This window comes from Dromaius novaehollandiae, chromosome 1 (genome assembly GCF_036370855.1).
Source record: "Dromaius novaehollandiae isolate bDroNov1 chromosome 1, bDroNov1.hap1, whole genome shotgun sequence".
NCBI classification, from domain to species: domain Eukaryota; kingdom Metazoa; phylum Chordata; class Aves; order Casuariiformes; family Dromaiidae; genus Dromaius; species Dromaius novaehollandiae.
In genome coordinates this window covers 74403176-74429214 of record NC_088098.1, presented here as the reverse complement: position 1 = coordinate 74429214, position 26039 = coordinate 74403176, and the positions used below count along the sequence as shown (strand labels likewise).

Sequence of the window (26039 nt, the reverse complement as noted above, 5' to 3'; positions counted from 1 at the left end):
GTGTATTTTGGATTAATAAGTTGTCACTCCCTAGTTAGAACGGAATCTAGCCTTCCCATTATGACCATGCTTTTTCTAATCTTAGCAGAGGAAAAGTAATGTAAATGAAATTTGAAAGGACCTTATACTTTCATCTGATATGACTTACAAGGCTTAACTGCTTTATATGATTCATTTTTGTTAATAGCAGAGATTGATGGTGTTTTGAAAGCTCTCTGTTGATGCGTACTAAATATGTTTCTAAAGGGATTGTAATAAAAATCTTGTAGGGCAGCATAAGTCCACCTTGGAGGAAAAAAAAAATGCCTGTTTTGAATCTTATGAGGAAAAGCTTATTAATGCCATACCTTGAACTGCAACAAGTATCAATGCTGATGCACCTCAATTATGTTTTAGAAACTGAAACTAAACACAAAGCCCAAGGGGTTAAGGGTAAGAGCATCTTGTTTAACAAGTTAGATCTACATTTTTCCCTGATGAATGAGAACTACACAATTCATGTTTCTTTCCATGGTTACAGAAATCCAGAGCAAGCGTCAGGAAAGGAAGAGAAGAAGCACAGCAAATCCAGCCTACAGTGGACTCTTGGAAACAGAGGTACTTTATCATTCACTCTTTCTATCACAGTTCTATTTCACATCAATAAAAAGTTTAAGTGTTTCTTATTAAAAAAGTATATAGGAATGCAAAACCATGCATTTGCTTGTAAAGAGATATTGATGTGGAAAAGAATCTCAATATCTAAGCAACAGGTTTTCAGACCACAACATCACTTGCTTCAAACTGGAATTCATGTTAGTTTTAATAAAGGCCAAAAGGAGTAAATTAATATGGGTCCTAATTACTCTTGTACCCTTACAGAAGGTCCCTGTAGGTCAGAGCTAAGGAACAGAAGTGAGGCATTAGGTTGAAACTTGCATTGCCATTCCTCTTTTCATATGTGCTAAAGAATAAATGGAGAACTTTGCTTTTCATATTAATAACATATTCATAAAAGGAGTGTATTGGTTTAAGAATCAGTGTGCTCTGCAGGTGGTGAGGAAGCCTGCATAATAAATATAATAATGCATAATTAAAAATAAAACTGCTATGGATAATCTGTGATGTCTGTTTTACGTACACTGTCACATTTATGGCAGTAGCAAAATTTGATCGTGCACCACACCGGATTGCAAACCTCTTCTAGAACCAGCATATAAATAGACTTTTTCTGAAATTAACTTTTATTTCATTTCTGAATTGAAATATGTAATTTATTTGCTATATTAAAATCCTGCCTTTACAATTTCTCCCCAATTTGGGGTCAGTATTTGAACTTTAGAATGGAAGCTATTAGAACTTCTGTTTCTACAGAAATAACACTGATTTGCAGCCAACTTTCTGTATAAGCAAGATTTCTCTGTGTCCTGACTTCTTTAAGCCCAAAGAAAGGGATTTTCTTTGTTTAGGTACCAACAATGCAGAATTTTTGGTCTGCCGGTGTTTCAGATTTCCAAGTTTATTGGCAGAGGGCAAACAGATGATGCTAAGAAGAAATCCACCAGTGTAGTCAAGCTGCTTAGTGGCTTGATTGTTCCTTTTTGAAAGCATTGGTGTTTTTTACTCTTTAGATCAGCTCTGGACTCTTGAATTCTTCCAGACTAAGGAACTTTTCTCTAGTGACCCCTAAAGAGCAAATGCTGATGTTCATACATCCAGTATTTAACATTGTTGGAACCTTAGCTTTACTAGTGTTAAATGTGTGCTGTCTCCTGTGAGACTGGTTTGTCCTAATGAGTTTATTAAAACACTTGCTGTAGAGTTTTGTGGCTGTACTCTGAGCAGTGTTTTTGAGAAATTCAATTACTTTGAGCAGGGGTGGAGGAGGTAATGGAGGAGGACTGTTGCACCCCTAGTTCATATTTCTCATTAGATCTATTCTCAGAAGCCCATCCTGAAGTGAAGGATGGCATGTAGAGAGAATGTCTGTTAAAGAGTCCTGTGGCTGATCATCTGTGTCCTCATTAGGAGCTGTCATTAAATACTGACCATGGGGAATGCCATTCAAGGAAAATGGAGGCAGATGGTTTTTCTCTGATCAATTAGCTGCTCAGATTGATTTGCTAATCAGTGAGTTGAGGTATTTTGTGGCATTTCAGGCATTTTGGTGCAGTTTAATTTACGGTTAGTCTACTGAATGATCTTTAATTCATGATTGTTTAAATTGAAATTGCATATAAATTAGACTTTTTATTTGCCAACACCCCTCAAATGGCAGGAGCTCAGCATCTGTAGTGGTGATGTTAACTTCCTTGATTACAAAAATGTGATCAGTCTTATGTCTTCACTTGAATGTTGTTCTTTTTCAAAGCTTTCTTATGTTTTTGAGATACAATTTTTTTTCTCCTACCTTCAGTGGCTTATTTTTTGCATAGGAAGGGGTTAAGTTTCAGGCTGGATGTTTTTTGAAGAAAGAAACGCCGGCTGAAAATTCATTAACAGATTGCCAGGCACCTATGCATAAGAGAACGGTTTACTCACCACAGAATAAATCATTTATTAGCAAAAAAACTCTAATTTTCCTCCAAGCGGAGTCTAACAATATCTAATGGAGGAAAATGGTACTGTTTCCAGTCCTGCTAAAAAGTATTGGATGGCTTACAGGAACAATTAGAGGCTATATAGACTGTTAATGAAGCCCAGGTTGCTATTGACCAATAGGTTTTACCATCTGATAGACTGGTGATGGACTACATTACATTAGTTAAATATCTCAGTCGTGTTTCCAGTGGACTGTGTTTTCAGGTTTGAAAGTCTTTTGGGTGACCTCATGAAATTGAAATGACTGCCAGGTCTTAGAGGTTGTACATATTAACTTCTGAAGGAGAAATATTTTGCTTAGGCTATAGTACGCAGCTTGCAAATAAAATATGTTCCTTCTAGTTGTGGGCAATTGTCACAGAAGGTAGTGATGTCTTTTTGCAGGTGGGAAGTCCATCACTATCCCTATATACACAAATAGAAATGTCATCTCACAGCAGCAATTTAGTATGTAGTTTTTCCTTAATAAACATGGTTTATCTCTTAGGTTCGGAGTTGCTATCGCTGTTAACAATTTCTGGAAAGTCTCCTGAAGTTCAATTAATAACATTTGCAATTTATGTTTATCTCTTGTTAATAAAATTTAATGCACATAAAGCTGCTCTATGAAAGACTTGTTAGAATGGTAAATAATGCAACTGTTTAAACTTAGGCATTAGCAGCAAATCTTCTAAGTCACAGAATTAGCTTCTGGATTCTTGGTTATGTATGAAGGAAGCTCTTTAGAGACTGTTAATATAAAACAGTGAGAGACAGCACTTTTCAATGACTGTGGTTTCTTTTCCCTTGCAGCGGAAACGCCTTGCGTCAAATTATTTGAATAACCCCTTGTTTCTTTCAGCAAGAGGTAAGCATATTTTTAGATGAATACACTACTATTCTAATGACATGTTAAATATTTATTAGTAGGATTTCTTATGAATTACCGCTGGAGTACCATAAGACGTAACTTCGTGTAAGGTCCCTGCGCTTTTGTGTGTGCTGTGAAAATAGATGGTGTTGCTGCAAAAAACAGTTAAGGGATAAGGCTAAAGGTCAAAATTATGTAGAAACTGATCCAAAGTCTCTTCAATCAATGAAAAATCCGATCTTTAGCATTGTAATCACCATGCAGTAGGAGAACTAATTGAAGAAGACAGTATTACCAGCCCCAAGTACTTAAAAATACATATTGAAAAACTTGGATTAAAAAAAATAATAGTTTTCTGGGCTTTTCATTTGACTCTCTTTTGTCAGCTTTAAGAACTTGCTGTCCATCCTCAAGGGCTAGAAATTCACCATATCTTTTACTTTAAAAACGGCATCTGAAAAATGTTTTTCTGACTCCAGGAGCTGGAGCCATAAAACTAGATTTCATGGCCTTGGAGATGCCTTCCAATCTTGTATTTTTAAGAACTTCAGATGCTGAAAATTTCGTGGTAAAAGCCTTGAGAATGAACATTTCAGAGGAACCATTTGGAGATGCTGATGATTAGCTCATGTCAACAGTCCATTCCAGGAAAAAGGCGCAACATATAGAAAAGGCAAAGTTGAGAGTGAGAGAAGAAACAAGGAGAATATTGAGCTGAGAGAACTGCATGGAATTTAATTCTTCAGATGAGAGGCATGTAGGATTTTAAAGGAGAAAGTGAGAAGCTTGAATACATTAAAGAGGAGAGAAAGCCAGTAAAGAAATGTGATGATGTCCTTGCCCTGGTGTTGCCTTTACAACTTAAGCTCTACTGAGTGCATCACAGTTAAGGGAACACATGGATTTTTCTAAGTCAAGTATTATTTCAGGATAAGGAACATTTGCAAGAGTTGTTTCAATTAAGACATAAAATTTTAACCTATTTTCAGTGTTTGCCTGATACACCTGTCAAATGTCACGTTTAGAGCTTAAGATTCATGTTTCTGGCCTGGCCTTGCATTCCTGTGCCACAGGATCAGCAGCTTAAATGCTCGTGGTGCTTCTCTTCGCCTTCAAAACTTCATGTGCTAGATACAGACAATTGGCCTACTTACCACATGCCTCTAATGCATAGGGTCTCAGAGGACAATAGAGGTTATTTCACAGTAAACAGCTACGATGACATGCCTCTTAGCAAGAGCCCATGCTCATGTGAGCCCCAGTGGAAAAAATTATTCCTGGCTTAGTTTTCTCTTTGAAATTAAAACTATAATTTACCATTTGCCTTATCACAGTACTTGTTTTTCCCACGTAAATGCTTATCTAGAGAGACTGACGATGTTAGCAAGCCATACCCTTAGCCTCTCAATGGTTTTCTTATAAGTTAGGGTTTGATTTCTCAGACTTTCTTTCCTCCACATTTCCCACTTTATTTTGTAAGGAAGTAGAGAAGTGAGAAAGTTCCGATGATGTGACTGTAACAAGGCTGCTTGGAAGACAGCACAGTCCTTAATTATTCGTTCTTTTTTGAGTCCTGTCTTGGTGGTTTTTTTCAGCATCCAGAATCTGTGTTCAGATTCTTCATATTCTGTCAATTTTAAGTTGAACTTCTCTATAGCAGAGCTTCCTACCCGTCAGGTGTTTGTTAGTTACATGTAATTGCGACACGCACTGGGCACCGTTATGCGAGATGCTGTATAAACTCAGAACCAAAGGCAGTTGCTGTCCCAGACAGCGTGGAATTTCAGTAGTCTCGTTGTCTGCCTTCCGTGCATAGTTGACTGCCCCTTCTATTGTGTAACACTCCTTAAAAAAAAAATCTTCAGTTAATTTTTCAGCAACTAGAAGGCAGAAGTGAACATACTTTAAAATGTTTAAAACTCCATAGTAAAAGTGAGCTGAAAAGAGAAATAAACAAAATAAAAAATCCCTATGAAGTACAGGGAACAACTCTCATTTGCAGAACTGTTGAAGAGAACAATTCTTGTAAATTCTCAGCAAAATATCAATTAATCAGAATTCATTTATCTGAAAATGTCTTACCTGAAATGAGGTCACATCCCTTGACATACATCATTTGTACAAGAGACTCTTCAATTATCGAGCCTCTGTTTATCTGAGTAACATTTATATCCCCTGAATAATCATGGTGTCATATACACATGAGTCTCTGTGTATATGTGTATATGAAGTGACATATACAGATTTTAAAAGTCTGTGGTTATTTATAGAACTCATTACACAAAAGATGCTACAATTGCTGGAAAAGATAGACAAGTTTATAGAATTTGCTATTAAACATAAAGATGAAGATGCAAACTCCAGGTTAGGGGAGTCCATGAACTGCAGACTGCTAGATTCTGAGAGGATACTCCCAGAGCAGGAAGTTTTACTCTGTGCTTGCTCTGTTCTTGCCCTCTGTGCCTAACTGGCCAGCACTGGAAACTGTAAGCAACAGACACTGGGCTTGATATCCTCTGGTCTAGCTTGGGTGAGGATGTTCCTTCATCCTTATGTTCCTGTTTTCACATGTGTGCGAGTGTGGTGTGAATGTGTCTGTATATGCAGGTGTGTTTGTATGGTGATGGATATAACAAATGAGACAAATGTGACAGCAGGGGGCAACCGAAGTCTCAGGTTACTCTGCGTAGGTGGGATCACACTGTGGCAGCTATATCCCCGTGTGGGATCGGAGAGGGAACTGAAGGAGCTAAGGACAGAAATACCAGTTTGGTTGTCACCACTTTAATCTAAAGAGAGGCCTCTGCATCAGCTGTTTGTCACAGGGACAGTATGCATGAGTCTCCTATGAGTCAGCAGCAAAAACTGCAACCCACTATGCAGTTTCCATAAAGCTGTTAAAATTTTCCAGCTTTTTATTTTTGGATCAAAGTGTGATGAACTTCAGAAATATTGTTATGAAAAACTTGGCCTGCTTTCCAGTCAGGTCTGATGAGTTTTGCTCCTGTCAGGCTGTGAAGTGCAATCACTGTAAACTCATTTCATCAAAAGGTCAAATAATCTTGGCATTTTGGGTATGAGCAGTTTGATGATGAAGAGTTGATAGTAATACAAGTCTCACTCCTGCAAGTAGCTGAACACTTTGGCCATGAGTCAGGTGAACATTTAAACATGTGTTTAACCATAAGCCAGTGGCATGCACCACTTTCATACTCCAAGTTAAGCACCTGCTTAAGTGCCTTGCTGGTTTGGGGCCAGACTGTTCATCACTCAGCAGGGTGAAGTCCATAAAAAAGACTATTTTGACAAGTGACATATGGAGAACTCCTTTCTACTGAAAATTTGAAATAGAATCTGTGCTCCTCATACTATGGTATTTTAGCATCAGACCTTCACAGACTATTCCTGCAGTGTAAATTTTTAAATTTGAATTTAAAAATACTTACTGATGCTAGTTCCACTGCTTGCTGTTGCATTCTTTCCTGCCCACAGTTATTTTGTCAATGTCCTGATCTGTTATGTTGCAGCTTGACTAAAATCACTCATATAGCTGAGAACTGGCATTCATTGCACCAATGTATTTCCCACTAATCTGTTCTCTGCCCTTCTTTCATGTGCTAGCAAATGAGGATCCATTCTGGAAGGTATGTTTAGCAAGATTTGTGTATTACCAGTGTCTTCCTCATCACCGTGCAATTCAGTGCTTTCTTTTGATTATTGTAGTCTCGATCAAGGTGCAAAATTGCAGTATTCTCTTTGCCTTTCATACTACTTTTGTGAAACATTTCCCACTTAGCTAATCTTCGAGCCTCCAAGTTAGAATTTCAAAGAGATGAACCCATGGGCTTTCATGTTCAAGCCTTGAGTTTAATCCCTTTGTGGAATCAACTGCTTGAGAAATTGGTAGTCCAGATTTGTGATTTTAATGAACATTTTAAGAAAAAGAAGTGTTCTACTTTGTATAAATTAAATCTCTTTATATTGAGGTTAAAATTAAGACTTTTTAAGCAGGTAATTTTTAAACAGTAATATTTTGGAGAGCCATTTTCTGACAGGACTAATCTAAAATTCACAATTTAAGCCTGGCTAAAATTATCATAAAACATTATAATTAATATCCCCCGAAATGAAAACATATTATGGAATTAACAGAGGTATGAAATTATTATTCTTTCTGGAAAAGTACTAGGAAAATTTAGTTTTTTTATAATGATTCACAAACCATAAGAGTTTCAAAATCAGTCTCTGCTTTATTAAAATGCACTTAATTATACAAAGTGTAATTAACATTGCCACTAGATTAGCATAGCAATTTGCTACATGACATTGTAACTTTGTTGATGAGTCTTAGTTCATTTTGTATATTGCTTCAGACAAAGTACTAATCAGTCTTGTTTGAGAAAGATTGTCAGAGAGAGTCAGCAGAAAACAATTAGCAGAATGGAGAACAGAGGGATGGAGGAGCCCTCTAGAGGAATTCACAAAAGAGGGTACATAGGAAGAGGTTGTGTTCAAGCCTATTGTTTTCCTCGCTGCTCTTCAAGGCAATGTGCATAAAACATGGAACTGTGCTTTTTCCCCAGAAACTTTTGCTTGCTTGCTTCCTTCTTCTTTGGACTTGAAGGACAAATGATCCACATATTGACTTTGACCCACGCTTGAAAATAGAACTACACATGGTGATACATGTGTTGGAGTGACACATTATCAAAAACAACAAGTGAAACAATTCTGACATCGCAAGCTGGCTATATTAGTTGATTCCCTCCTGTGTTTGATTAGTTCGTTTTTATTTTTCTGTCTGTTTCAATTTATGGAACTTGCTTCTGGTTCATTTGTTTGTTTTTGTTGCTATCATTCACCATTATTTTTGTCTTCCTTCTACAGTGGCCAGGGTGCTTTTGACAATTAGATTTTGTGTTTGAATGAGCCTGTCTGCTGCAATAATGGCTGTGAGTGCTGTCCAGGGAGAACTGCTCCATGGGTTGACTTGACCTAAGCCATCCTTTCTCTTCTCTTGCAGAATGAGATACACCATGATGAACACTGCACTGCATGCAAGCGTGGCGTTAACTTGCAGCCCTGTGGCACATGTCCCAGAGCATATCACCTCAACTGCTTGGACCCACCCCTCAAAACTGCCCCCAAGGGAGTTTGGGTCTGTCCAAAGTGCCAACAGAAGGTAAGCTACATGGAGCATAGCACACCAAGAAAAGAAAATGGGAGAAACCTTGAATTTGCTGACTTCTAAACTAATCTAACCTGCAGTCACAGCTTAGGGGACCAGGTTAACAAAAATAATCCTGAGGGTTTTTTGAACAGTTTTCTGTTTTTGTTTCTGGTATTTCCATTGGGCTAGACTTAGAATTTACATATACATTTAGTGTCTTAGCTTCACAGTAATCACACCTGTCAAGATCTGTCCTGGAAAAAGATTTAAAATGTCTATTCATGTCCTTTCTGTTTCCCTTCTTTACAATAAAGCCACCAGCATGTGAGGTTGCAAAACAAGTAATGTAGATCTTACGGATGAGAAAGACAGTGCCAGGAGACACTGTTTGCCAGTGGATCTGAAAGTGTTAAGGAGAGTACTTGATTTTCTTTAAGTCATGTTTATTGCACATAGCTACTGATCATAGCCGTGTTAGAAATACTCATTTGCCTAGTTGCTGTGAAAAATCTTGTTTGCATCAACAGTAAAAGAATTACTAGAACAGTACAATGTCACCAAATTGTAGAGTGGAGGCTTAATTTTTGTGCCCCAGAATTCTCCGTATTTTGCATTGAGATTGCTGTTATGTTCCTTTGAAAATGTCAAGAGGAAATTCTTGGATGTTAGCTATAGAGAGCAGAGCAGCCCAGGATTAGGTCAGCACACTCACATTTTCATACAGTCCAACAACCTCTCCCAAGCTCAATAGACAAAAGGACCTGCACAATATTCCTGACTTTGTGAAGGTCTGCTTGTTAGAGGCCGGGGAAGAATATCTTCTGCTCATGGCAACAAGAAATACAGGATTTATAACCTCTTTTAGCCCTGTTTGGTAGCACTGTTTACAGTGAAGTGAAAAAGAGTCATCTCCGATGGAGATGGCTACTCGAGTTATTATCTCATTGCTTTTCAGCTTGTGAATTCTGAGACAAGGACCCTATAACTGGTCCTGCAGAATTGTGAGGTTGGAGGAAGAAAAACATTAATGTATGTGTGTGTCTCTTCGTGGAGTACTAATTTTTTATTGTATCCTGGGCTTGTAGGTGTTAAAGAAAGATGACAATGTGCCATGGACTGGAACTCTGGCTATTGTTCACTCCTATGTTACACGTAAAACAGGTAGGGACTAACATAGCTATTGACAAGCTATTCTCTACTCATGATGAGTGATACTCTTTAAATCCTTCATGGCACTGACGTCAAAAATGTGTTTTAATGCTGTTTCCTGGAATTATTAAAGATTTTGAACAAAGGGCCATAAAGGGCTGTGGCTGGGAAAAGCAGGTCACTTTCTTTCCCCTTACTATCTGTCTGCTTCGTGCCTATTTTTGCTCTTTGAGGAAGTGGAGATCAGTCTCTGAGGAACTTCACTCTGCAGAGGAGGCTATCTTGAAAGTGGTGTCTGGGAATGGGTCTCGAAACAGGGTTTAGAGGCAGAATCATAGTCAGGCCAGGAAGCAGAGAGAGGCTCTCATGCCGGGCAGAGTCATGTAAGCTCGTATGTAGCATGGTGCCAGACTAGTATCACAGATACTGCAGTAATAGCAGCACCTAATTGTTTCAGTATTATTTGGTAGCACAGTCATTAGTATCAGGTATTATATGATATCTGATGGTCTTCAAACATGCGCCATTATTCTTGTGTAGTTATCCATTGCACTCTTAAAATGGGCTGTTTGGGGCATTAGACCATGTTTGTGAGGAGCTTTGCAGAGGTCTGGCACTGTATGATCGGTGCTTTTCAGTCAGGGTCACTGAACTATGGCCATTCCAACCACCTGTTCTTAAATTTCATTCACCTCTTTTTTGGAGATTTCCAGGTCCACATGCAGTCCAAGGGTTAATTCTAATTAATCTTAAAGGTGCACTATAACTTTTGGGTTGTCCTATGTGCTAGCCATTGACATAGAAATGTGCATGTAAGCAGAAACTCCAGATTTCTTCAACTGTACTTGCTGACAAAAGACTAATTAGACCTGAAGCTCACCATACAAAATACATATTTCTGGTTTGTGTTGTCAGGCACATGATTTTGCCATCTATCCTTTTCTTAACTTCTGCATCCTTAATCTTATTGTTCCACAGTCAAAGAAGAAGAGAAGCGAAAGTTATTAAAGAGAGGCAGTGAGCTGAAGAGTGAGCATAGACAGTTAGAAGAAAAAGATCGACTTCTCAACAATGCAGTGAAGGTAGGACTCCTGACTGGGGACACAGTCTCCCACAGAGATGTTTATAAAGAATTTATGCTTGAAAAACTTGTATTTTGTGGCTAGAAAATGATTTATGCTCCCAAGCTACAGATGTTCACATGTGATATGTTTCTCTCTGAGGAAAAGCACGTGAATTTTCTGTGTGCACTAAAGCAAGCTACTCTGGCAGACTGAGAAGGAGAAATCACCAGTGACTGAATTCCTGTTGCACGCAAAAAAACCTGCAAAATTGTGCCTGTCTTCCTTTTAGTATCATACACAGCTCTGATCTGCCCAGTGACATTAAGGCATTTCCATTCTCCTGATGCAAAGATTAGTCACAGCCATGAATTCCAGTGGTAACTGCTTATCCATCAGCTCTAAAATTCTTGAGGTTAGGTAGGAATAACCATCATTATGTCTCTTAAAGGCTGAACGTTGTAAAAACCTCTACATGGCTGGAGATGGATTCACAACCATTTTATCCATCAAATCATTGTTTCCAAACCTAGATGTTGAAGGTGGCTCCCACACATACTCTGCTGTGAGGACCAGTCACTGACAGTACTGATTGGGCTGAATTCAAAGCCAAAATTCCTATCCTCCATGGGTGAAGGAACTCATTCGGGGCTCTCTCACCTCGGGCCCAGTCTTAAGGGGTGGCTGTTAGTTTGCATCGCAGTCTCAATAAATATTTCAAACTTCCTTACCCTGAAAAAATTAGAGTGGTAGGTCACTATGTGTTTTACCATGGCTATCCAGAAGATACACATTAAAATATTTATCACATTTAAAACAGAGTGGAAGGAAAAGCATTAACTTATTAAAAGGTATCACAGTGGGGAATAGTCCCTTTAAGTATGTATAGCCATCACTAACACTATTGGAAACAAACCTATGCATGAAGAAGTGATTCTGGGGTATGGAATATCTTATGTGGGTAGGACAGTGCAATGGGATGAGGTGTTTGAAAAATGAAAGGCATTTGGTATTCAGCTATTAGGTGTATGTTGCTACTGTCAACCTCAGCAAAAGTTCTACCTAAGCAGAATCAGATTTCTTCAGTGGGAAACACTGTCTCTTGTTTAAATGGTAACATCAGCCAATGATTATATTTATTGGAGACATATTCACTTGAAAGGAGAAAAGCAGTTAAAGCTGTTCCAGCACAGAGCAATTTCATTCCTGATGTTTTCCTTAAGAGATATACATTAAAGAGAAATCTTATTAAAGGGAAAACTCACATCCACACCACAGGTGGAATGGTATTATTTGGTAAAAACACAGTGTGATTTATCCATCACCTGAGAGTTCACCTTTCTAAACAAGGATCTGAGCAGTCCCACACAGTTGCTTTTCAGACAAGCAGAACCTGGTTTTCAAGTGAGCATTTGCCACTTCTCCAGAACTGGAGGATCTTTCTCCCTAGTCAAGACCATAGCCAAGGAGGGACAACCTGCAGACAAGTAGCCAGTTTTGCCAGCTAGATCCCTGGGCCCACTGGAAGAAAGAAAACAAGACATTTCAGACATTAGAGAGGCCACAGTCCCCTTCCATCTAGCAGATGGGCTCAAGGTTTTGGTCTGTCACATAGTCACTCATAGGACAGTTGATAATGTAAAGGATGGGATGCCCAGCAATATGGAGGTGGGGAATGTAAGGAGATTTACGGATTCTCCCTTATCTCTTGTTGGAGCAGAGGGAGAAGATTTTGGAAGCTTTCATTTAGCTCCTGCTGTGGTGCTTATTTTCTTGTGGGTTCATATTAAATGTTTTAAGTGATCATGGGGTGCGGTTTGGGCACCCCCTGAAAAAGGTTTTCCTTGTGACTATAGTGGTATATCAGTAGTGGCTTAGATTAAGTTTTCTGCCCCCAAAATATTGAAATCATGTTTAGAGAAAGCAACTTACCTTCACAATACTGACTCCCTAAAATAGGTGGCAGGTTCAAAATACATCATGGTGAGGCGTAGCCCTCAAACATTTATCAGTGCCATTTGGTAAGCTATAGAGACCTTATTGGTGGCTTCAGTACTTTACAGTAATACAGCTATAACAATCCTGTGCCAACAATATTTTTGGAATTCATAAGGTATTTCTGCCAGGCTTTCTACAGGATGAGGTCAAAAATGTCTTCTGAATGCATTTGGACTTGGCTGAATATTGTTACCTTAGACAGCTGCTGCAGTGTATGCAGTGCTCATGATTACTCCATTCGTTAAGCTGTGTTTTTGCTATCCCCAAAGGAGAATATACTTCATTTGTGAAGGACGTGCACTCAAGACACAAAAGGATGTTTGGAGAGATGTTTGACACCAATTTGAATGTATTCTCAGTCTTTCCTTCTCTCTCCTCTTTATTTGACAGAAATGCTTAGAGCTAAAAAACAGCCTGTTGGCCCAGCAGAAAGGGACTCAGTCATCACTGGAACGTCTCAAAACCCTCATTAGACTGATACAAAATGAGCAGATGATTCAGGTTACCATGACGACCACCACCACCTCCTCCCTGCTAACTGTCCCCTGGATCAAACCCTCATCTGCCTCTGCTGCCATGCACAAAGCCTTGCAGCAATCACAGGGTAACAACTGACAGAGCTGGCTGCAAGAAAGCAAAGGAAGGGGGGAAAAAAAAAAACTTTATACACATGCGCAAAGGAGAGATTAACCTGAAACAAAGGAAAGAAGAAACAATCTGAGTTTTTATACGCATAGAACTTGCAAACCAATCAGTCCAGTTTGTAGGTCACTGTGGCAGCAACTTCCCACACAGCGGTTTTTGCTGCAGTTTTGTATTTGCCGAGACCTTCAGTGCTTATGAGATTTTTTTGTTATGTTGGCCTTAATGTATTTATGAATATGGATGAACAGGAAAAGTATGGCCGATAGAAAGTGGAATATCCTTTTGTGGGGGGCAGACAGTTTTACAGTTCTGCTTTAAGGGGAAAATTTTAAAAACAAAGAGTTAGTGAGCTAGTAGAGAAGTAGTTGGGTTGAAAGCTATTTGTGGGAGGGAAATTGGTAATATAAAATGAAACCGAACTGCTTAGGACTTGACATGGATTCTTATTAAATGAACAAAGTTGGCTCCATTGATTCAGGTGAACTGGAAATGGGGCTGTTTTGACAAGAATGACGTCATGGACACTCACAGAGCCTTCAAAACAAAAGATCATTTTTTCAGTATTATTATAGTTGAGAATTGCAGATATTTAAATAAAGAAACTGTATGAAGTTAGCGTTTCTAGTAAAATATTGAAGTATTTTCATGCTGATGCTTCTGTATATGCATTCCGAAGTATTTAAAAAAGTATGACTGTAAAACTCCTTACTTTTTTGCAGGTCCTTTTTACTTATTTTGCTATTGGTGTATTTTTCTCATGGAGTTTTTGTGCAAGATTTAGCATAAACCATAATAGTGGATATCTTTGGCAGGTTGGGTTTTGTTTATTAAAGGGATTATTTTGGGGGTTTTCTTTTTTGTTAATTTTTGGTTTTTTTAAAAGAAAAAAGCAAATAAATATTCTGTTTTTGTTTCTTGCCAGTACAGATAATATGCCAAAAAGATAACTTTACATTTTTGTACTGCATTTTTATTGTTAAAAATATCTAATGTGAATTTTTTTTAACTTTTTTTTTTGCTTGCAGAAATATCTGCTAAAATGGTACAGGAAAAAAAAAAACTGCCTCAAGGGGTTGTTTCTCATACTGGATAATATCAAGAGTCTTGGGGGAGGGACGGGCTATGGAAAATCATAAGGGTTTGTTGGTTTTTTGGAAACTTGATTCCTTTTTAAAATTTTGTTGCATTTTAGCACATTTGAAAGGTGTTTAGCATTAGCCTGAGAAAATCCTAGTGCACCTGCTTGTTTCACTAGCTAGTCTTCCTGATACTCCAAGGGTCCGGCCAGCCCCTCAGTAGGCCACAGGCCTTTCCTGCAATCCTGAGGCCTACCTCGGAAGTCAGTGATGGGCACCCCAGTTTTGCTCAAATTACACACACCAGATGCCATCGCCTCCGTCTTTTCTGAGTTCTCAGCCAGTTAGCACAAGAGGTACGTAAGGAAAGCAAGAAGCCACCAGAGCACGACACAAGGCTAGTCTCTCACATCAGCATATCACATGGTGCCGAATACCTTTTTTTAAAAAAAAAAAAAACAAAAAAACGAGGGACTGGCTTTTTCTGTCGCCCATCACTAGGCAGCACGTGGTCCCTTCAACCATTTTCACAACTCCGGGAGAAACTGTGCAGTACTATACAAATCTATTTTAATACACAACACTCGGTTGAACAAGATTTTTATATTCTTTTATTGATGAACAAAGTGAACTAAGTAAAACACAATTGTTATACATTGGTTATTGTATGCCAATTATGCATTCTAATGTGGCTTGCAATGTAAATGTTTTCAGGTTTAATGATTTTTTTTCCTTCTCAGACAAATTAAAAGAAAAGCGTGGAAGGTCGAATATGTGAAGAATTTCTGAAGAAGTGTCTTGGACTGTTAAAAGTAGTTATTTTGAAAAGGGGACTGTCCAGTGGATAGTGTGCATAGAAAAAAAAGTGTTTGTCTTAAATATGCCAATGTAGTTTTACTTCTTTATGATGCATTAAACTTGACTGACAATTTAATGGCGTTGTAGTCATTGTGAGACTCGTGCTGAGGGGATACAGCTTGGCCTGTTCAGGACCCGCTGCTGGGATCCCTTCCCAGCCAAACTCTTGCTGAGAGCAGGGGAAGCTACCAGTGCTGCTTTCTCCATCACTGTATTAAATTTTGAGATTTAACAGTGCCAGAATGCCCAGAATTCTTCCTGTTTTTTCTGCTTCTGAACTTCTGTCGTTCCAGACTATCTAGGGTACTCTCTGAGGTCACCGTTTCTCTCGGGCAGATATGCTTTGTCCGGGTGTCCCTTTCTTGGCTTGCCATGTCTTTGAATAATTCCCCTGTCTCTTCAGATCTGAATGCAGAGGCATAAAATCACGCTGGCAATGCCTCAGACTTCTCTGTTGGCCTCTTCCATGTCTCACGGGTTGCGTTCCCTAAGTTTTCACCAGAATTCAAACACTTTGCTAGCTTTGCCCAAATGGAAATGAACGGGGTTAGCTGGGGAGCAAGTCTAGGGCTCGGAGGCGTGAAAAGGTCGCCACGCGTAACGTGTTCCCATGTGTCAGGCAAGCCATCTGCAGGTGCTGCTTCATACTTTGTGTGTGTGGTGGGCAAAGCAGCCTTCGCTTCTTGCAGGGTCATGGAAAGGACCCTTCTCCAGGCTGAGGACATAGGGCTGGCTGCTGCGACCTGCTGACGGATGGTTGGTTGCAGACCTGTGCTTTCAGATGAGAGAACTGGGCCCGTTTTGGGTAAACATAGTCGATAAAGGATGAGAGATTAGGCCTCTTGCAGGAATTGTCCCGTTTCTGACAGGTGGAAGGAAAGGAAGTCTTCAGTAAAGCAAACAAAAGGAAAGGAAGACAATTTTAAAGCCACATGAAATCTACCTCAGTGGCTTATTCTTATGCAAAGCAGTAGCCACGGTACCAACACTTCCACCTGTTGGGCAGGACTTTTTCGGGGGGGTGTTTGGGTTTTTTTTCTGTCCTGCTTTCAGTTTTTGGCAGTGTGTCACAGTTTCATTTCAGGCTGTAGTTAGCAGGGAGGGTTTTTTTGAACTGTTTCCTTGCTTCCACCGCAGCTAGGTTCCCCCCCTCTCCCTTCTATCTCCTACTACGGAAAGAGCACCCCTATTTTCCCCAGTGTTGCTCTTCCCCGAACCAGCAAAACCAGAAGTGGTATGTAATCCGCATCAGCAGCCTGCCATCGTCCTAACCTATCAACCCAGCGCTGTGCTAACAGACAGGAGCCAATTACGGAGCTCGGCATGTTGTCTTAATAATTAATGCGGTCGCAAGGGAGGCAAGGCTTGTGCTAGCCTTTAATCTTTGATCGTAATTTAAATTAAGGTTTTGGTGCAGGTTTGTAGAAGCCCCAGGAGCCGCCACGTTGCCTGCTGTGGCACGGGGCATCGCCTCTGAAAGGAGTCGGGAGCTGGGCGGGGGGGGTCCCCCTTCCCCTTCCACGGGGAAGTTATTCGTACAGCTCTGCCAGACTTCACAGGTTCAGAGCGCTTTATTTTAACATGACAGACTGTTTTCAGTGCGGAGGACCTTTTCACATGCCATTAGCTAGCTCGCAGAGGAGCCACTCCGTAAATAGCTATTTGAAGGAAATGTGTTGTCTCCGAGTGTGTCAGTTTTGTATTTGCACCTCTTCGAATGCAATTTTGCCACCTCTGCCTTCTCTCGCTGTCTCCCCTTCCTCAGAAATGGGAGGAAAAGTAACTCTTCTGTCTGTCGTGAACTACTGCAGAGAGATGCCAGCCCCTTCCAAAGGAGCAGAACGAGGAAGACTGGCATTGCATGGGCTACGGCAGGATCTCAGATGCTTTTAGGCTTCATAACCTTAAGAGGGAAAAGCCATAAAGGATCCACATGCCCTAAGGGCTCAAACATCAGGAAGCAAAGTCAAGAACCCAATTCTTTTTTTAATATTTATTTCACGAGCCCTGGCAGCAGTTTTTGCGTGAAGGGTTTAACAGCATCATCAGTCCAGCAAGGGCCTTGTCCTGTGCTAGCCCTTTATATAAGAATGATGGTACAAACTCTACAACAGCTATATAGGAGCTTAGTCTCCATGCAGCCATACCCATCGCGTGCTGGTTTCCTCGCAGTTTGATGGCCTATTAGTAAACACTTAAACTTTCACAACAGTGCATTATAAACGGATATGTGCTTTTTGTTCTCTGTTCTGCAGGTCCTCTGTAGTTAAAAAGAGAGACGTTATGCGGAAATGAGTGGCAACAGCCACATCAGATGACGCTCTACTCACTTTAATCAGATTTTGCTAACCGCAGCTCACTTTGCTTAGAAAATGAAGCCTGGCTTCTGAGATCAATCGCCAGCGACTGATCGGTGCAAACAGAAAATGCCAGAGCTCTGCTTCTGTGAGCTGCTTTCAAGTTCACCATGGCGAATATCATTAAAGCAAGTGTGTTTTTATTCCCTGCCTTAAAAAAGCAAACAAAAAATTAAATTGTCATGATAGAAAAAATACTACAAAGCGTACACAGGCACACAGAAATTCTAGCCAGTGAGGGGAAAAAAGAAGAAGAAAGATGGCATTGCTCTTTGAAGTTGTTTGCATTTTCATTGGCGGGTTGCAGATGACTTCTGTGTTGTTTAAATGCAGCGGAAACGCTACCCCTCGCTTTGCTCGTTAAGCACATAGCACAGAAATTTTAAATCCCGTCTGCATTTTGTCTTTGGGAGGAAGCTGTGGCATTAGCCTTTCCGCTCGGTAGCCGCACGGCACCCAGAGCTGACTGCTGCTGCCAGACCGGCTGCTGTCGTTACAGCAGTCTTGCGTTTTAGCATTTGCGCTCTGTCCCATCCAGGCGGCGGCGGCTCCTGTCCCCCCTCACCCCGGCTGTGACTGCCCCGCAGAGATACTAGGCTATTTTATTTTTCATTTGATTAGTCTTAAACAATGAGTTCAGGAGTGAGCGCAGCATCTCTTGAAAAAAAACCTCCCCCTGCCCCGGCAACTCCTCGCTTTCCGAAGGTTTTGTCCAGGGGCACGAAGCACAGCAAGAGACAAGTGCAGCCCCCAGGAAGGGACCGTGTGTCCCTTCACATCGTTGACCAAAATACTGACCCTGCAAGTGACAGGCACTGACCAGCACCAGCTGCCCCTTTACCTCCAGAGCCAAGCACAGGCAAACGCGGAGGTACCAGAGGAGTTAGGAGATCTTACATTAAGAGTGCCCCCCGCCGCCTCCCCCAACTGCTCCCTCTCCAAAACATCCCCATCATCCAGGGCCTCCATTGGGCCCCATGTTATTGAATCCTGTCGTCATGATTTAAGCTGTAGCTGCTGAAGGAGAGAGGGGTTGGGCCATCGCCGGTCACAGGCTGGAGAGTTCGTCACCCGGACCGGCTTTTGTGTCCCTGCACGTGGCACTTCGTTGTCAGGGCCACCTCCTGGGGGCACTTCTGCTTTCTTTGACTGGGGAAATATTATTGCCTTAGGTAAAAACCCAGGGAGAACCAAGAAGGGGGAGCACTAGAAAACAGTACATGAAGCAGTAAATTGAGAAAAATGAAGTTCTGGATTGGATAATAGTGATGTTGTTTAAAGTGCACGTGGCACAACTCCCCAAAATGTTCTGATGGTTTGAAATCGCGTCATACATGGAGATGTGTCGAGCCACTGACCACAGGTTACATGCTGCTTCTCTTCCTTGGTTGCAGCGTGGCTTCATGACTGCAAGAAAATGAACCAAGCGAGACCCACACACATGGTTTGCTTCCTCTGTGGAGGTCCCTGGACCATCACTGTGTTATTTGCTGGGTCCCGTGCTTGGCATGGGCTGAAGGTCTCCGAGGCATGGCTTTTAACTGCAAGCCTGTGAGGGGAAACCAAACACCCAGTGTCACTGTGGTGGGCAGCACCTTGCCAGGCACAGAGGGGCACCTGGGTGACAGCCCCTGCAGCATCCCCCGATGGCAGCAGAGCCTGGACTTCATCTCTGCCCTGGGTGCCAGCAGCAAAAGGGAGAGCTCTGCTAGAAAACATCAACATGAGCCTTCAAAGCTCAGGAGCTGATCATGGCACTCTTGCAGCACGGTGCAGCTTAAACATGCTTAAGCCATTCTGCTGAGAGCTTTTGCTTAACTCCATAGGTTTTACTTTGCCTCTGCGGCTCCTCTGTTTTATTTGGCTTCTCTTAAGCTCATGACAAACAAGGGACCATATAATGGTTTCCCAGCTGATGCTTTGAATACACTTTGGAAGACTTTCCAAGAAGCTGAATTCTTCACTTTTACTTACTTTTATTTTTTATTTTTTTTCAGAAATATCTTTCTTGCACGTTGACTTGAATCCTACCAAGGATCTCAATGTAATGCTCCTGCCTGACCACAGGAGCTTTTCTAAAAATGGACTGCAATCACTGGGGATCCTGAGCGGTCTCCCAGTTTACCTGCCCAGCCCATCTTCTTCCAGAGAACTGTTCCCCGCAACGTATTTTAAAAGAATAAATTTTTTTGTCTTTCACTGAAGCAGAAGTGTTGAACAGGGAGGGGAAGGGGGGGGTCTGATGTGTGCCGCCTTCCTCCCAGATGTTGACAGAAGTGGCGGTAGCTCCATTAGCATCTGTGGGAATAGGCCAGCTATGGACATGGTGAGGTCCCATCTGGCATATCGACAGCAAGGCTCACTCGGCTGACTTTGCTGTAGCTACTTCTTTGGGAATTACTTCTCCAGTCTGATGGAAATGCCTGAATCCACGGATCTTTTTTTTTTTTTTTTTTCTTTTTCCCCCATGTTTCCCCCTCGCAGTGGAACTTGTACTTGCTGGCTCCGAGAGGCTGGGGAAGAGTCCAGCTCTCTCCATTGCTTCTCATCTCTGCGGGCTCCTGCCCTTCCCCAGCCCCCTGGCCAAACTGGCCAAGCCACCTGGCCTCAGCCCCCTGAGTTGGTGTTCAGGCAAGGCAAAAGGCAACCAAGCCCCAAGTGAAAAAATGGTAAAGGACTGTGGATGCTGAACTTCCCGGATCTGAACAGGCACCGCTTCCACCACGGGCAGGCTGTGGGCTGTCCCTGCACATGGTGCAGTCAGCGCAAGCCTGGTCCAGCCATCTCCAGTGCTTTACAATGCACCAGACCTTTAAAAATGTGTATTTGACAGCTTGGCATCCTTTCCCCACCCATCACTCTTTTGGATAGTTGAGCCTTGCCAGGGAGCATGTGTTGGGGCTGTGCTTCAGCCCCTCAGGCCCCCCCCCCACACACACACACGCAAACAGCTATAAAATAAGCCATGATTCAGCCATTCCCTGCCTGGTTGTTGCCTTTCGGAGGCACTGGTGCCACTACAGCAAGGGTAAAGACTTGCCGCATAGCCTTAACAAGCCACAGAAACATGCCACCGTGTCAGCCTGGACTCCCCAGGCGACGATGTGATGGTTATAGGTGTAGATTCCCCCCTCGCCCTGCATCGGACAGGAGTGCGCGTCCTCGAGCTCTTGCCCAGGAAGGGCTTAGCCCACCATGGGGGGGGGGGGGGGGGGAAGCGCTTCAGTCCCCTAAGTAATCCCACCTTATCTGGCATGTGGTCCCCAAAATAGTTTTCCTGCACTAATGGCTCCCAGCCATTTACCCTAGCAGGATTCCCGCGAGTTTGCGCCTGTTGGGGAATGGGAGATTGCAGTGGAGCTGGTTGCTGCGGGAGGCAAATACCCGCTATGAAACGTCCTGACAGTGGCCAACCCTGCTTCCCGTGGGCAGCCCACGCTCAGGGCCACGTAAAGGTAAGCGTGGGTGCGTTTGCAGTCAGCTGGAGGCTGCCAGGGGCCGACCGGCGGGCACCCTGCTCTGTCTGTGTGCGCTACACGGGAGCGAGTGCGCTAAATACTCCGGCCAAATGAGAACTGCAAGGAACACGTAAAGGCCTCAAACACGAGATAATAATGAAACAAAAACAGAGATCAAAGCTTTTAATTTCAGTCTAAGTGCTTTGCTCTCACATGCAGAAACTCTTATCAAAGCCAGGCAGATGCCACTGCCTCGGGGTGGGGGGGCTCCAACTCAGCGGGTCCCCATTTGCATTTACACCGCACATTTGCCTCCCAAGCCAAAGACCCACAGTGTAAAAAGTAGCAGCAGGTTTTGCTGCAGCTAAACTGCACACTAACACTTAAAAGCACTGCAGAGCGGTGTGAATATTTCCATCACTGCTTCAGCACTCTGGGGCTGAAAATGCAAATAAATCCTTGTACAAATGACACCAAGTCTCTGCATACCTGGAATATGAAGTATTACCAAGTAACTAAAGCATTTGTTTCCGTGGTAAAATGCTAGCACGAGGCTTCCCTTTTAGGCCATGCATTAAGCAAGGGGCCGGGGGGTGGGGGTGGGGTGTTGGGTTGTGCCATTTCTAGGTAAAACGTGCTGCCGGTGCACCGCTGCGCTCCCAGCCCGGCTGTGCACCAGGGCAGCTGCGGAAAAGCGCACCCGTGCCTGCGGCATGCTGCTGGCTTTAGTGCCCTTTTTTTTTTTTGGGGGGGGGGAGGGTTTTGTTTTGTCTTCCCCCTAGAAAGGTGGCTGGGGAGTTTCCTCTTTGCTCCTCTGGTCATCAAATTGTTTTCTGTGGTCAAAAACTCATTTAACAAATTATTGTTATTAATAATTATTTTAGTGCAGCCAACATTGCAAGCAGCAGTCAGGAGATCCGGGCGGATGAGACAACACGAAAGAGCACAGCTTGGAGCACAAGAACTAACAAACAGTGGTGCAGAGGTGTCATCTATCCATTAAACCTGCTTCTCATCTAAGTTTTCTGTTGGCAAGTTTGCCAGATCAACACCACAGGCTCTCTTACAGGTATAAGTGGCCATCCCTCCCGTAAGAAGCCATCCTGCGGCAGCATCAGGTGATGCTAACGCACCTGTGTCCTCACCAAGTTATAAAAACGGCTTTTGCCCAGAGCCACGGGCTCCCTCCGGTGCCCAGGCGCCGGCGGCACCATGTGCTCCTCTCCCCGTCCGTCCAAAGAGTTGTGGCTGTACTGAGACACAGGAGTTGCTCATGGCAGCAACCGGCTGAGGTGGTTGTCAGGGTTCATGTGCAGAGATGACCCCTAGGGACTGGCTCTGCAGGGCAGGGGGGTGCCTGCAGAGTCTGCAAAAAACAGGTAGCAAAACACCTGGACCGACGCAGAGGCAATGGGCTAGGTCAGGCACACTGAGCATGACTTAGGTGAGACACAGGCGCTGGCCTGGCCGTAATGAATGCCAGGCTCTGTGGGGGCCGAAAGTGCTTGAACGAAGCCAAGCGAATGCAACGGCTCAGCTACGTCCATGCGCACGGTGCGCTCGCGTCCATCTTTGCACTTGGCGTTGGTGAGGGGGTCCCGCTGCTCTAAGCTCACGATGAGCAGAAGGATTTTTGCTTCAAGTAGTTTTTAAAGTACCTCGACTGAAGTTCTCCCTTCCTGAACTATCAGGTGCCCTGTTTGCCAGCTGCTGGCACAGCTGGAGCAGTCCATCAACCTTATCGGCACCTCTTCGGTAGAGCATTAAGACCCTGCCTCAGGGGCTGAGGAGACCCAGCGATGTTTCAGATGAGGCCCCAAGGATGTTATTTTTCCTCATTTGCTGGCTTCAGGCAAACACACAGCCCTCTGAGCAAAGCTACGGACAGGAAACTTAGCAATTATAATCTCCTCAACGGTCTCCCATTTATGGGATTGGGGCCCGCAGGCCCCAATTGTTATTGTTAATATATATTATTAACATACTAATAATATGTAAGTTAATATATTAATACATTAATAAATAATACAAATGAATAATACAATATATATTGTTCATACAATATTGTTAAAGTAGGAGAGCAATGGAAACTGGAAGCTCGCACGGACGCCTGTTCTTCAAAGCTTTCCCGCTGTAGACTAATTTTTCTCTGCCAAAAACCAAATGGATGACTACTCCCAAATTAGCATTATAGACCACAGCTCTAAACAATCTTACCTTCTTAAATACTGCTTTCCTTGGTATGTTATCGAGTATCTGTAGTGTGACATGGCCAGCAGGATCAAAGTTACGCTCAGCAAATAGCTCTAATTTAAGCAACTTTGTTAAGCACCTGGGAGGCCATACTGCCAAAATGATGCAGCTGCACCCCAAATTTTTGCTGGGTAATAGACAGGTAAAGGAACTGTATCAAGCCGAAATCTTTTCAGTTAAAAAGGGTTAAAAGTAGTTTCAGACTTTACCTCTGTCCCCAGATCTCTCTGCCAGTTTGAACCAAAGTATGTGTGATGCTTTCACAGCACTTACTTTCTTCCCTGCTTTCTTTTTCTGCTGCATCAAAGAACAAAAGAGGAGGCTGGTGGTAGGTGAAATGATACAAATTGGGGTACAAGTAGTAACCGTGCCTCCGAGGACTTCTCTTCCCTTTCTTTTCCTCCCATTTGCCCTAAAGGAACCACGTAGAGAAACTATCTCCATGTTGTGGGCCAGCCCTTCCCCAAAGTGCTGACCTGGGCCCTGTTAGGGAAATTAGGCTCGCCGGCCACCATAACAGGGTCCAACCCAAGGTTCCCACAGAAAAGTTCAGAGCCAAATCAAAGCAAATTAAATAATTAAATTTTAATGATGCAGTAATTACAGCTTGAGCTGGGTACCTCCGAAGAGGGACCCCGAACAAAGAAATCCCTGGATAACTGTAACTTTTTTTTAACTTGTTTCCCACCCCTCACGCAGTAGTTTAGAGCAATAATAATTTTTAGGTCTGGGGTCGCCTGCTCCTTATTGGGTCTCATCGTTGTTCCTAGGTAGGCTGTTTTTCCTCCCTTACCTTTACCATTGCGGTTTCTGCTGACGGTTGTACCTCCATTTCTTGTTGGGTCCTACTGTTGTCTCTCAAGGTCCTGAGGAGGAGGAGGTGACTCCAAACCCCAACAATTAACACTGCCCCATCAGTGAGGGGAGGCTTTGTCCCTCAAGGTCCTGATGCCCTGCACCAGTCTTATTTCAAAGTCTCGACACCCTCCTTTCGGAGTGTGAGACGCAGGAACACAGACTGCTTGTAGCTTCCTTCTCTTCCCAGATTGAACCAGCTCTGAGGCCCTTTTCTCACTGAACTAGGTAAAAGTTCATTATTTTATCTCAGTGTGGCCTAAGGCTTCAGCAAATTTAGCTACTCATGCTAAGCAAGTTTTATAGAAGTTGTGCTAAGTGGCTACCTCCAGGCAGTTTCAGTTCCATATTCTTTAACAGCCCTACTCGCAGCTTGCACCAACAGTGGCTGGTGCCGGCCTGGGCGCCATGTTGCCGCTGGCACATAACCTCGTGCAGAAAGCCGGTCCTGCGGCATGCGCAAGGGCTGGCGCTTCCTCCACACCGCATCGGGCGCTGCGCGAGCTGCCGGCACAGGGGTGCCAGTGGGCTGCGATGCCGCGGCGTCTGCCGGCACCAGCGACCAGCCCGTGGAGATGACAAGGCTGCCGGGAAGCCATCAGCTGAGGTGTCAGCGCTGCTTTCTGAAGTTGCTCTGAATTAAAAACTAATGATAGTTTTCTTTGATAGCTCTTTTTTGAGTGTGCAGCTGGAGAAAAACCAGCCACAAAGGGAATTCAGGGTTTCTTTTAATAATTAATTTGACTTTCTTTGCTATGTGATTTCTGGGTATTTCAGTCATCTTTTAAATTTCTCTCTGCACAACATGAAGGAGGAAATCTTTGGCAAATAAAATGATTGTCAAAGTCCTGGGTGAGGGAAAACGTGGGAATGAAAAATTTGCCCGTCTGCTGATACTAGCCTATCAGCCTGCCTTGCTCACCAGGTACCAGAAATGGCTCAGGTGGGATTTGGCTCGGATAAAATGCCCACTTTAAAGACCAAGGCCTGCTTCATAAAGAGGATGTTGACAGGACTTGCTGTGAAGGCAATAAACCAGATGTTGGTGTGTGGTGGGGATCAGATATCTCATAACCTTGATGGAGCTCTATGGGGGTGTCTGTAAGGCTCCTAGTTAGTACCAGCTTGTTCAGAGCAGCCTCTTGGTAAATGCTAGAAAACAAGGCTTTCTTCCAGGCTTCACTAGTGGCACAGCGGTACATGCTTGCCAAACGTAACTTCACAAAAACACTCTGCTTCAGGCTCACATTCACTTCTGTGCTGTCCTCTTCTTCGAAGCATGGGGAAATACATTGCAGGGACAAAATGCAGTCAGTGGCAGATCAGGGTGTACATAAGTGACTGTGACTGCTTGCTGCCCATCTGAGCATGTTTTTGTTGCGCACCTGTGAAACAAGAGAGTTAAGACCATTGGTCAGAGGTTTGCTTAGACTAAGTGGTTTGGAGGAAAGTGGATGTGTTTGGAGGTGGATGGAGAAGTCCACTGAAATGAAGGACATCCAGAAGTGTCTTTGAAAAATCCTCTTCCCAGGACATGATCAGTTGTTCATGATGATCAAATCAAAAGTTAATTTGCCCTTGTCTGTATTGTGCACAAAAACAAAAGGAACGTGATAAGTAACTTTATCCAGATTATAGGATATGTGCTGACACACATCATTAGTTCAACAGTGTCTTGTCTTCTGCTCTTCAACTTTGGGACCCCCTAATGGAAAGATCAAGGGAGACG

General features: G+C 42.8%; 2 protein-coding genes across 5 annotated transcripts in view; one reads left to right on the top strand and one right to left on the bottom strand.

Moving 5' to 3' along the window:
- PHF21B (PHD finger protein 21B) overlaps positions 1 to 15463 on the top strand; it is a 161664-nt gene extending 146201 nt beyond the window's left edge. For 2 of the 3 annotated variants that reach the window (XM_026114079.2, XM_026114080.2), the window contains 7 exons: positions 521 to 597; positions 3373 to 3427; positions 7052 to 7074; positions 8454 to 8612; positions 9686 to 9761; positions 10728 to 10831; positions 13199 to 15463. In XM_026114079.2, the coding sequence (XP_025969864.1) occupies positions 521 to 597; positions 3373 to 3427; positions 7052 to 7074; positions 8454 to 8612; positions 9686 to 9761; positions 10728 to 10831; positions 13199 to 13423 (719 nt within the window). In that variant the 3' untranslated portion in view covers positions 13424 to 15463. The remainder of the gene's footprint in view (positions 1 to 520; positions 598 to 3372; positions 3428 to 7051; positions 7075 to 8453; positions 8613 to 9685; positions 9762 to 10727; positions 10832 to 13198) is intronic. The other variant, XM_064516843.1, reaches the window with a different exon arrangement.
- Positions 15446 to 26039, bottom strand: part of ARHGAP8 (Rho GTPase activating protein 8) — a 101405-nt gene continuing 90811 nt past the window's right edge. Inside the window, exon 13 of one of the 2 annotated variants that reach the window (XM_064516875.1) lies at positions 15446 to 16249. In XM_064516875.1, the coding sequence (XP_064372945.1) occupies positions 16079 to 16249 (171 nt within the window). In that variant the 3' untranslated portion in view covers positions 15446 to 16078. Of the gene's footprint in view, positions 16250 to 24025; positions 25696 to 26039 lie in introns of those variants that run through there. The other variant, XM_064516889.1, reaches the window with a different exon arrangement.